At 30.9% G+C, this 13,788-nt stretch overlaps 1 protein-coding gene across 2 annotated transcripts in view; it reads left to right on the top strand.

Annotated features, from left to right (window-relative positions):
* Window positions 1-6,317: 6,317 nt before the first annotated feature.
* LOC100160168 (sortilin-related receptor) overlaps window positions 6,318-13,788 on the top strand; it is a 20,940-nt gene continuing 13,469 nt past the window's right edge. Inside the window, exons 1-5 of one of the 2 annotated variants that reach the window (XM_008188891.3) lie at window positions 6,318-7,089; window positions 10,039-10,269; window positions 10,330-10,491; window positions 12,372-12,638; window positions 12,723-12,988. In XM_008188891.3, coding sequence (XP_008187113.1) covers window positions 6,856-7,089; window positions 10,039-10,269; window positions 10,330-10,491; window positions 12,372-12,638; window positions 12,723-12,988 — 1,160 coding nt within the window. In that variant the 5' untranslated portion in view covers window positions 6,318-6,855. The remainder of the gene's footprint in view (window positions 7,090-10,038; window positions 10,270-10,329; window positions 10,492-12,371; window positions 12,639-12,722; window positions 12,989-13,788) is intronic. The other variant, XM_003247239.4, reaches the window with a different exon arrangement.

A 13,788-nucleotide genomic window follows, 5' to 3' on the forward strand; every position in this document is an offset into this window, starting at 1 on the left:
TGCACGGGAAATTACGCAAAACTAGCAGCTTAGTCTTTTTTCTTTTATGGCCTACAAAGGTGACACGAGTCGTGAAAATATTGTTACAAAAACAGTGGATCGCGAGTCAAAAAGGTTAAACATTACTAGTCAAAACCATAAATAGGATGAAAAATATTTTTATATTAAAAAATGTAAAGTTACTACCTAGGTATTCATTAGGTTTATCTTTGACAAAACAATTTAAATCCACTCCAAATTTTAATAAAAATTATTTTGGACATTAGTTTGGTCCGTTCCCCGTCCAAGTAAAAAAAAATAGTTGGGGTACGCAAAAAAAAAAAATAAAATAGTAGAGGAGCTCAGCCCCCTGCGCACCCCCCCCCCCCCCACCAACTCGAGCACTGGCCATAACCCAAACGAAGTTAAAAACTCTACATGCTGAATTGTACCTATATATTGTATTTGGTATTTGGTAAACTTGGTTAAAAATCAAACAAACTGAACAAATAAGAAGTGTCGGTCAAATTTGTTGCCGATGAATAAAATACGCAGATATGCGTACTATTCTACTGTTTAGTAAGAAAGATCGAAAAAAATGGTAAAATAAGGAACTCTACATATTATTTGTAGCTGTTAAAAGGACGCCACACCACACATGTGTTGTCTCCGTCTTACAAACGCATAGGTAACATACCAAATTTATGCTAAGAAATTCACGTTTTATGCCGTTAGCTTCAAAATTAGAGTGAATCGACCTATTGTGAAACTTTATGGTTAGAACATTATCTGTGTTTTGTTGGAAGTTTTTTTACGATAATTCGGTTTTAAGTGAGTTATGCGTATATGATAAATATAATTGTGAACTATTATTTAACAGTAGGAAAACAGTAAAATATGTTAATAATTTAGAAAAATATATTTGATATATTTTTAATGCAAAAATGTCTTTAAACATATTATTTCTCTACTTAAATTGATAATTTAAAATGTTGATTGCGCCATATAGTGTACTATTTCCATCCAATAGTTTATATTGACTTAAACCTAGTCCGTAATTAATAATATTGAACCAAATTTTTCAAAAATTTACTTATTCCACATTTCCTCCAAATATTTAACACCTACTACCTATAAATTAAATTAAATCATTTTTAGATTAGGTACTTAAAAAGTATCAACACTATAAGTTTACAACCACGGTCTTAGATTATTACAACCATAGAAATATAGAATCTAAATATATCGCTACAGCTGCTCTAGCAGGCTGCAGTCAACAATATTGATCATTTGAATTCGTATCACGGATGATAACACTGATAAGCAAGTTTTGGAGCGAATTTGATGATATGGTGTTGAAGTTAGGAACGTTTTTTTTTTTTAAACAGCTTGACTGTTGTAATCTGTAACTAGGTACATTATATAAAAATAAATCCGCACAGCTGCAGATACATAACATATAGAGTAATAACATTAATTTTAGAATAAAATATAGTTAATTTTAACTTAATATTCAAAATAAACTTAATTTGTACTTCTGTAACATATGCCCGATATGGACACATAGTGCGTTTTGAATATAACCAATGTAATAAACTTCCATTTTAACATAGGCAATAGTACGTAGGTAATGACGAATTTTGGATATAGCACATTTTGTAAATAACCATGGAAATAGTACTTTTTGAGATATTTCTACTGTCTGATTTTTAAAATATCATGGGAAATAGTACACTTTGGACAAATTATTAAACAAAACATTTTGACAAATTTTCATCAACGGCAGTAGTGCATTTTGACACGACTGCATTATTTTAAATAATCGATATATTAATTGAAAACAGTACATTTAGGCATTATTTAGGCATGGATGGTTTTATACGATTTTTTCCTTACGTTTTGATGTATAACTAATTTTTTCATTTTTTGGCAATAGTACACTTTAGAATATCGCCCCTCATGTATTGGTTTTTAATACTAAACAAAGAATGGGATCTAGCAGTTCCAAATCAAAGACGAGTTCAAAACTTTTCATATGAAATAATTTACCTAATCTCTTGATTCGTACATTTGTTTTATTAGTAAAGAAACAGAGTCAGTAATTTCATAAATTGCAATTAAAAGAGTACCTAGTTACTTTTTATGGCACTAACCTCTTCAGAGAGACATGCTCATCTGGTAGTTGAAATGGACTTCAAAGTTTTAAAACTGTATTTTCTTTACATTTGTAGAATTTTTTTTACAAAAAGTGCATGACACATGACACGAGTCCCTTCAATAAAAGTGTACTTACATAAACTAAATCAAATGTATCTTTATTATCCTTCCCAATGGAATAAACAAGAAATAAATTAAGGCAATGGACATAATAATGTACAAAATGTAGTTTTGGAATTTTTCTTTAAATTTTGCCTGTTCACCAGCAGAATTGTCTGACATGGGTAGTTGAAGCTTCATCACGCCTCTATTCCAATTATCAATAATTTATAAATTTTATTTTTCAAGATAATTAGTTACATAATTATTATTATTGATGAGTAGGTAACAATATTATATTTCAAACTTTTTATGGTTTCAGGATAAATCAAAATCCACGATCTTTAGATCATAATATACCTAATACTATGTGTGTGAGTTAGGTATGTCACAAGTCATAATGTATAATAATTACAGTATGACTCCCACCACCATGCGTTTACGGTTAGGTTAGGTTAATAGTTTTAAACATGTTATTAATCCTGAATATGATTATAAAAAGTACATAATATTATTATGTACTGCGAGTCCAAACGTGCGCTCGAAATCTATACCTATATTTAAAAGCCTAAACTGACTGAGGTATCAACGCACAGCCTAAATTACTGAGTCTAGAGACTTGAAGCTTTGCACAGCTTGTGCCATTGTGCCATACGTAATGTACGAGCGTACGCGTAAGGCGAAGGCGGTAGCAGTTAATTTTTTCTTTAGAAAGTCGATGACGGACGATGCACCGCATAGGTACACGCCGGTTTAAAAGTAAAAACCAATTAGTCTTATACATCTTATGTATTTTTTAGATTTTTTGATAACAGAATTATCTACTTACGTGGAATCTTGTTTTAAATTTTTAATCCTTAGATATAAAAGTTCAACATTTTATAAATTTTTAACTACGAAATAATTATTCAATTTTGAATTTGATAAATTTTGTCAAAATTCTTTAAATGCTTATAAAAAAAAATTGTGCCTATATATTTTTAATATTTTTCAACTGCTATTATCAGGAGCCTTGTATTAACTTTTTACATTTTTTGGCCCAACAGATAAAACTATATTGATATTTATAGAAAAAAAAACTAAAAAAATTGAAAACTGACAATGTCCGTAAACAATCATTCGTTTTTTAATTATAAGAAAGTAAGAAAATCGTTACGTGAGGAATTGAGTAAATATCAAATGTTGTAAGAATATGAATTTCAAACGCTCATGAAAATTTATTTTGACTTGCTTGTAGACATTTTTTATTTTAAAAAAGGTAGACAAACTTATGAGGAATCTTGTATAACATTTTCAAATCTTAGATTTAAAAAGAAAATTTTTCATGAATTTCTAACTAAAAATAATTTGCAAATTTTCGTCATTTTTACGTATTTTGTCAATATTTGAACTTAAGATGATTATCAAAAAAATTGTGACTATGGATTTTAAATTTTTTTCATCTGCCTTTGAAACAATATAATAGGAACCTTCAATTAAATTTTCCAGCTTTTTTAATCAACAAATAAAATTGTATTAATATTTATAGAAAAAAAACTAGAAAAAATGGAAACTGAAAATGTCCGTAAACAGCTCAAAATAAATCAAAATATTTGAAAAATGTTATGGTGTATAGAAAATGCTAATATAAACATACAGACAAATTGTTATGTACTAACGGTAATTTGTTTTAGAGTTGTACCAAAAACCAAAATCAATTTTCTCAAAAACAGATTTTGCGTAAAAATTCCCGTTTTTCCTTAATTTTTCCTTTGTTTTACACGGCGCTTTTGAAAACTACTAGGACATTTTTACTTTTGACCCCCCAAAGTACCAACTTGATTCACTTTTCTATCAGAAAAAGTACTGTTGAAGAAAATCCAAGCACTTTTACTGTCCTAAAAGGTGATGACAGACACATGAAAAAAAACACACATCATTGTAAAATCAATCATACATTCATCGTTCCACTCAGAATCTAAAATCCAAATATTGAGTTTTTATATACTTTTAGTTTCTAGCATTTTAATCATTTTATTATTGAATAAATTAAAAAAGTGGCAAAATATGTTATATAAGATTATTCCAACTGATATGGGCACACAAAAAAAAAACCCCACGACAAAGTTGATAACTGGTATATTATGTTTGTTCATAATAATTATTATATACGTGATTCATAGGTATAATAATATTTATGTCATATGAATTGCCTAAATATTACTCCTTAAAATATGATACACTGGAGTTAATTTAATTCAATAATATTTATAAAATGTTGATTGATCTCATGTGCCGAAGATTACTTTCCTCTGCGAAGAGCTATCTGTGTAAACTAAAAACATACCATGGGAGTTTATAATCTTTACCGTTGGCAAAGCCTACGTGGGAATAGCCAGGAGGATTCCTGTATCCCCTTACCAGTGTTGTAAAGTATTTGAGTAAGAGTATTCAAATACTTTTTTAAATACTTTATTTTATAAGTATTTTTTACAACACTGCCCCTTACATAATTTAATGTACAGCTGTTATTATTATTTTAGCCAAAGATATTCTGGGACCGACCCAAGCCTATTATACTGGACGTCAAGTACTGAGTGCCCTTTTATCAAGCCAGCTTGCCCGTGTTTGTCTTAGTCCCCAGCAGCCTCCGCCGCCTGGCAAGCTCTATCTTCGCTCTCCTCGAGAGTCAGGATCTCCTCAACCATTTTATAGAAGATCCTGAAAGTCTATTCTGGCTCCTTAAGGACAAGTCCTCTCTCCCGAGGGAAATCCGGAATGTCTTCGAAGGTAGGGCTGCAGAGAATGTCCGGCATATCTTCGACCACTGGAGGACGACTCAGGCGTTTGCATTGGAAGAGAGTGTGCCCAGTTGTATCCGAACCACTCAGTATAGGTACCTAGAGTAACATTAGTCATTACAGTGCCATATCCCGCATGGCACATTTTCAATTATGTATAATTAATAATTATATTATAGGTAATGACTAATAACTAATAACTAATAGTTTTCGGGAAGAGCCAAGAGTGGACGACTTTGACAGCCTGCCGAAGTCGGAAGTGGCGACTGTCATGGACAAATGGAGAGAAATCTCCGTCTGTCCGTTTTTAACACGTCTTGAGGGTTTTATACTTGTATAGATTATTCGATTAATACACATTACACATAATATTTGCATTTATTATTTATCATTATAGACGGACATTGACCGTATAATATAATATTATAGCTGTAATTTCAAATTTGTCTTGTAAAGTATTCAAATAAAAGTATTTTAATACTTTTTGAAAAAATTATTCGAGTACTTATTCTGAACAGTTTTTTTTTGTATTTTTTATTCAATGAAAACATTTCTTTTATATTTGTGATAAACCAAATTTGTCTATAAAATATCGGGCACATATAATAACATTTTATAAACAATAATTTTTCTTTTTGAATGAAATTTTATTGACCTTCGTTAATTTCCAACCATTCCAAAACTGACAAATATTATTGGCGAAAAAATATATTATTCTGATGGTATTCCAACTACTTTTTCAAGTAGGTATTCAGCATATTTTTTTTTTTTAATGTATTCGAATACATATTTGGAAAACTTTAATACTAAATTATTCGAACACGTATTCCGAATACAAAATTAAAGTATTCTTTACAATACTGCTAAGTAAATTGACAGTGTTGTATTATAGTCGTCATGGACGAAACCTGCGGGGTCGTCTGTAAAATCGCGCGTTGGTTCCATCTTCCATGACGATGCGCGCGATCTTACGCGTTCGGCGATCACGGGGCGGCGACGGGACGAACAGCCGCGGTCCCGCAAATTGCTCGGCAGCAGGCTGCAGACGAGACGAGCCGTGCACACAAACACACCACCCACACTCTCACCCGCGCGCGCGCACACACATACACCCACACACATCTACCGACCGCCCGCCATGTCGTGAGGTAGAGCGCGTTCTGCGCTTCCGCGTGTGTATGTGTGTGTGTGTGTGTGTGTGTGTGTGTTCATTTTATTTGGCGAACTTTTGTGCGTGCGTGCGTGCGTCGGATCGTCTTATCTGCTCTGTGGTTGAGCTGATGTACGCGTATTACAACAGTTGATATTATAATGTATTAAAATAATAACAGGCATGACGTCGTGTTTGCGTCTCCTCCGCGTATAAATTACTCAATATATCAGCTCTATTATTATTATTATTATTATTATTAAATGCTGAGCGTTCATTATCACTTATCAGCGATAACAGTATAACACAGTAATAATGGTAGAGTGCGAATCACCACAGTTGTTGTTATTGTGGGACGACGGCGACAACGACCGCGACTGCAGCGACCATCAGCGCACGAAAACCTATCGCCCGTCGATAACTATATTCGTTTACCACCACTAAACCGTCGTCCACTCGTCCGTATCAGATCGCGCCCGCCTCGAGCCAGTTGTGGTGGTGGTGGTTCGAGTCATCCGTGGACAGACAGTCTCTCAGTCAGACTACGACAGTCCGTCGTCGACGTGCACCGCGCACAAGTGTTATACCGGCCGCCGTCCGTTCAGCGCCTTTGTCGCCCGTTATAAATTGTATTATTATTATGTGCCGCTTGAAAGTGTCCGCCGACGCACAGACAACACAGTGAACACTATGAAAACCGTTTTGTTGTACGTTTGCGCGGCGCTCGCCGTAGCCGCGTCCGGCGTCTTGTCGCTGTCCGTGTACACCGACGACGACCGCACACCTGTATCTCAGCCGTTCGTCGACCGGCTAGCCGATGTGGCCCTCGACCATGGCTCGTCCGCGTACCGTGCCAGGACCAAACGAGAGAGCTTGTCGCCGTCCATATTGCCCGGTGTTTCCGACGGAAACATAACGTCCAAAGTGAGTGTTTGCAGACATTATTATAGGTACCCACTAACCAAAACTGCCTAGTTGTAGTCTCGGTTGTAGCCGTACGAGTGGTGTAATTGAGAACATTCGTAGTGCACCAACATATTCGCCTAAATAAGGATAAGACAACTTTTTAATACAAATTCATCTATATAAGTACCTACTTACCTAGATAAAGACAATTTCATCAAACTAAATTTCAAGACTATTTTCCATTTAAATTGTTTAGGCACATAGATACCTTCCTAATATTGAGTATAATATGTTTCAATACTAATGAATATGAAAGAGGTATGGTATGAATACAGAAAATACATGATGTGCTACCTAAATGTTTGAACCAAAGGATCACTTATCATTTTGCACTTACCTTGAATTAAACATATATTTTATCTAGGTACCTAGGTAGTAGATGAAATATAACATTATCATGCGACATACATTCAATAAAATTGAAATAAAATATACAACATTATAGGTACCTATTAATTGTCGGCAGAACAAAATTTATATTTTTAAATTCTAGTACCTACCTATTGGCTTGGATTTTTTATACCTACTTTTCGGAGTTGGGAGGTAGTTAGACTATAACTCGGACTATTTAGAAAACTCATGTAACTGTACAAGACACATCAATATGCTTTTTCGATTACTATTTAGGTAATACTTTTTAAATTACAACAAACAATAGTTACCTATGCCTATAATTATGTTAATGCTGATTAATTTCCTTAGTTAGATACCCTACTTTATTGAATATTTATTTAGACAATAACGCGAGCAATAACGTGTGTGTTTTTTATTATCAAGTCAAGTCATTTATGCGATCATAGATTTAAATGACTAAATCTGACTACCAACATAATTGTCATAATGTATAACATTAATAGAAGGTGCCTCTTAATTATCCATAGCTACCTACTTATATTACCTAATATATGTAACCAAAAATTATTTGTTTAGTATAATACAAAGTCATGACACTAGTTACTTTTCAACCTCTGGGGGGCTTGCCAGAAATTGGTTGTTATACATTTTTTTCGACAATGTTTGTGTCGTCATCTCAAATTATAAAAGAAATTATGTACAAAATAAAGTTTCTGAGTTCAGTATATTATACATCTTTTATATTATTGAGAGGTGTTTATTTTATATTTGATTATTATAACTATTAATAATACAGGTACTGGTCTGTTATCACTCCTCCCCGAACCGTGAAATGTTATCACCCTGCCAAACAGAAACAGTTTAATTAAGAGGCTTGATCAAATCAACAATTTAGCAGTGGCGTAGACATGATTTCTGAAAGGGGGGGATCAAAAAAAAAAAGACATATTTAAATGGGAGGGGAAAATTGAAAAATCCCCCACCCTCTCAAAACTTTTTACTAAGGTAATAAAAAGTCAATAGGGGGGGATCTGACCCCTCGTCCCCCCTTGTATATGGCCCTGCAATTTAGCACCTGCAGATTATACTTTTTATACAAATTATCAATAGGTAAAATACCTACGTATAATATACAATAAATAATATTATAAAATTAGAAGCTTGTACTCGAATATATCCTCGGATATATCTGTTGAGAGGATGTCAGCGCTAAATTTATTTCTCTCAGACTAAAATGCAGTCATATAATATATACCAGCGTTTATATTGTTATTTTTTATGATTTTTGAGTGGGATACCTAATCTTAGAGTAAAATTACCTATTATAAAAATTATAGACGATAATATTTTTGAGGTTTTGACATATCAGATTAATATTTTATTATTACTTAAATTTTGTAAATTTAAATGGATATTAAACTGTTTTGTGACAATATTTATACAAATTAATATTATCATATGGGTCTTCAGAGATTAAATGAATACCTACAAACTTTATCATAGGTACTTATGTGTAAATTATTCTAAGTTTTTTAATTTGTCAAAACAATGTGATCTTCTGAGCGTAAAATTTGCTATGTTACACACTTGTAAGACAGAGATAATTAATGTCTGTAGCGTTCTCTTAAGTGAGACACTTTTAATTCTCACTTAATTGGAATGTGTTCCTACTAATGGCAACAAATAACAATAAAATAGGTATAATACATAATAATAACAATTTATAGACAACAACTGTATATTGTAGGACAAGAAAATGTCATTAATCAACGAATTATGAATGAAATGAAGAACTAATACAAAATATTACATACATATATTATGATCACGACTCCAAGAAACACATTGGCGCGTGGATGATGATTTTTGTCTATCCAGTAAGCTGCGTATGGTAGGCATGTCAATAAAATCAATATCATAATTTTTGGAAAAACCTTTGGATTTTATCGAGAATTTTATAAACACATATATAATGCATTACGCGCAAGGTTGACTAAAATTGAATCACATATAATCTGATATTAAAAACGGTGTTATACTGAAATCATTGCGTTGTTAAACATAACAAGGATTTAAAATGTTAGGACATAATTGTAAAACAACATTAAATTATGACTTATTATTTATTTAAACACTTTATTATAGAAAAGTAAATATATGTAGTTAATACAATATACTCTGTCCAGTAAGAGAATAATATGCTTGTGGCCTGACAAAAATTGATTCTTCTGCGTATCCTCATGCGACACCCTGCCAGAGTGGAACCGGTCTTCATAATATGGTGTTGTATGGGAATGCACAGAATCTGTGTTATCTCTTATCAGACTGAGAATTAAATAACTAATAAGTGTTGACATTTTTTCTGGAAGTGGTCCATTAAAATTATATTTGAAATTAAGTAGGTAGGTAGGTATTAAGAGTTTTTGTCATTAAACTGAGTACAAGAGAAAACAAATCAATACTAGTATAATATAAATTTAAATACTAGTATAATATAAATTTATTTACAATTATTTTTAAAATTGGTATTTAATCTTAATATTATTTTTTCAGGTTTTTCATTTAAATGAAACTCGGCAACAGTTGATGGTACACTGGGTTGGTGAAAACTCAAATGTTATCATATGCTTGGCTCGTGAAGGCTATCCTTCTTCATCTGTTTACATATCATATGATTATGGAGATACTTATCTTAATAAGACGGAAGAATTTAAAATAGATGCTTCTAAAAATCTATATGCTTCTATTGACAAGTTTTACATACATCCTACCTTTAAATCATATGTAATTTTTATTATGTAATTATGGTTTATATATTTATTAATATTTTGTTTTCCACTTAAGTGTGTGTACACAGATGTAATAAACCGTAAAATATTTACAACAACTGATCATAGTAAAACTATCAAATCCATTCCACTGTCATTTGTGCCCAGTGAAGTGACTTATAAACCTGATGCACCAAATGTGTTTATTGTCCATGACAAAGTTAGCCCTACAAAACTAGTACGTACAATTTATATTTAAATAATATCATACATATATTTTATATTATTTTAAGGTCATATTGTGATCAACACTCATATTTTATCATTGCTATGTTGTTATAACTTATTTTAGTACTATTATAATTTTAAATAACGTTGGTCAGCATTTATGTAGGATGTTAGAGTGGTACCCATATCTATATTTTTCATTTCCTGTCCTTCAAATTGAATTGATTGTGGAGAAAATGTATTAGGACATAACCGGATGTTCTAATATATATATGTTATTATCAGGGACAGGAACCTTATAGTATTTTTCGAATCTGGTTTTTGATTTTGATACTTATTAATTTTTTAGACTGGTTTCAATTCCAGTTTTGAGATACACAATCTAAATGTTTGAGTTATGATTTGATTATGGTTAAAATCAATTATGATTTTTTAATTGGTGTAACCCCTTTCAAAGAGAGACACAATTTACTCCCACTAGCCTACTAGTTTGATGCCCAATGAGGCTGGTATAGCTAATAATTAATGACATTTAACAAACTGTGTCAATTATTAGCTTTGAATACTCCTATTTAAGATTTAGTATGGGTAATTTATTAATTTTATTTTTAAATGTGAATAGTAAAAATGTTTAGAAAAAATTATTTATTGTTTTGGAATATCTTATTACTCTTTTGATTATAATGTAATAAATAATAATGATGAAGTTACAGTATAAAACAAGGAAGATAATTTAAACTCAATTAACCAATTTTTATGTTTTTAAATGTCTTATTATTAATTATTATTTACTACCAATGAAAAATCTTTATCTTGTTTGATACTTTTCGGTTATCACACTCCAGCAGTCAACTTACAGTTATTGTACTATAAACTGTTAAGTATTTATTTTGGGTTTATATTTCTCCCTTACAAACATATACTTAATAATTTTAATATACTTAATAATTTTATAATACCTCTCATAAATAATTATTCCAATCATTAGTTGTTTAACCTAATAGTCTCTTGTAAAGTTAATTCATCTTTGTAAATTTGTATTTATGTCAACTTTTTTGGCCACTAAACATGAACTTGACAATTTTTTATAAAAGTAGTCTAGAATTATAAGTTCATGTGTATTTTTAAATACCTCAAATGTCCTCGCACTTGGAACACTTTTGACCTGAAACTCGAGTTCTTATTGTGACCAAACTTTGAAGTACGATACTTATGAAGTGCTCCTTGTTATTGCAAAAATCATATTGCACTTTCTTTGTTATGGTACAAGTACACCAAACATAAAGTCATATTGTAGTTAAAGCGATCCATAGTGAAATAATAGTTTGTGATATAAAATGTATTTGAACACTTACATTATGGACAACAATAGTCGATAAGGTAAGAATATTGAGATATTCACTATATGACATATTATGTATGTTCATAAAGAACAAATAATTACTAAAAAGTTTGGAGTACAATAACGGAATTTATTACTAAGCATATTTAAACCGATTTCTGCTGACAGATAATCACCCCCATAGAACATAATTTCCAAAAAATAACCATATTTGTATATGTTTTATCTATATCAACTAATCATACTAAATTATAGCTCAAACATATTTATTGAATGATATGGGTGTGTACATAACGTATCTTAACATACCTAAGATACATTAGTCGTTCACAATTCATATATTAACCCAAATTCCAAAAACAACTGAAGTTTTTAATATTTAAACATTAGGGATTTGGATTTAAAAAAAATGTTCAATTAAAATAATATAATTAATATTTAATATAATATTCACAAAATATGCAGAATACACAGAATTATAGCAGTAAAAAAAATAAAAAATGATTCAACTTTTTTAATTCTAATTGTATGTTTCTTTATTTTTATAGTTATGGATAACTCATGATTTTGGTATCACGTGGACTATGCTTGAAGAGCGTGTTAAATCATATTTCTGGGTTCCAACTAAATGGAATTTGTATAAAAGTGGACATTCATTGGTTATACAACGCGAAGAATCGGCAACTACATCTACTGTAATTGCTGTTTCAGAAAATATCAACTCTGGTCAAAATAATTTATCTACTTTAGCTGTAAATGTATTACAATTGAAAGCAAAAGATGACTATATGTTTGTAACTGTTCAACTTTCAAAGGTATTGTACCTATAACAGTTTTATTGATCTATAAATTAATTTCAAATGTATTCAATACAATAATGCAAGTTTTGTTTTTTTTAGAATAATTTAGATTTATTGGTTAGCTACAAAGGAGGGAATTTTGTTCGAACTCGGTTTGACACGGAACTTGACAGACGTGATTACCATATTGCAGATATTACTGCTAATAGAATAATGGTTGCTGTTGCTCATACTCGTACTTTGTCAAACTTATATATATCGGATGTAGTACAGTCTTCTAATCAAGACACAGTATCATTCAGTTTGTCACTTGAACGAGTAGTCGCATATTTCCCTAACATTACATGGACAGAATCTTTAATTAGGTACTTATTTTATTTTTTTATTTATTGAAGAGGTATGTGATCAGAGATAATTAAAATGAGTTTGATAATAGGTGAATTCACTGTTATATTAAAACTAACAGCATATAAATAAAACTGCTGTACATAAATTTACTATACAGAATGTTTGTAAATAGAAAATAACACCTGCTGATTATTATATTTAATAATTTTTTTTACTTAAGAGGGCTCCAGCGTATCATGTTTTAAGGAGTAATATTTAGGCAATTCTCATGGCATAAACATTTGGGCTTTGTCTAAGTGTGAGTAGTAAATGAACATTAGTGTGTGTTTCCAAGAATCGGTGTAATACCGAGTCGAGCAACCGCCATCAGATGCAACTCTCGCTCACGCACACACGTGTCAATACATCGTGAAAAATGAAATATTCTTGTTTGCATAACTATAAAAACTACTAAAAGCAGTAGTAAATTTAACATACTTTCTTCAATATTGTATTAATTTGAAAAAATGGTTAAATTTATAAACTTGTAGACTATGCTCTTTAGGAATCATTTTTTTGATTAAAAATAAATACAAATTTAAAGTAATTATTTCATGGGATATTTGAAAATCTTAATTTTATGGTCTTTTAAAATTGATAATTGGAAATCGAATTCCTAAAAAGCCTAGATATTTTGTCAGAGAGTTCATACATGTACATACATTTAAGTCCTTTACTATTTTAATTTTTATTAATGATCTCCCCACTAGTCCTTGATTGTTCTATAAACATTTTTATTATTTGTGGATGATGCAAAGATTTTTCTTGTACAGTTAAT

Source organism: Acyrthosiphon pisum, chromosome A2 (genome assembly GCF_005508785.2).
Source record: "Acyrthosiphon pisum isolate AL4f chromosome A2, pea_aphid_22Mar2018_4r6ur, whole genome shotgun sequence".
Taxonomy (NCBI): domain Eukaryota; kingdom Metazoa; phylum Arthropoda; class Insecta; order Hemiptera; family Aphididae; genus Acyrthosiphon; species Acyrthosiphon pisum.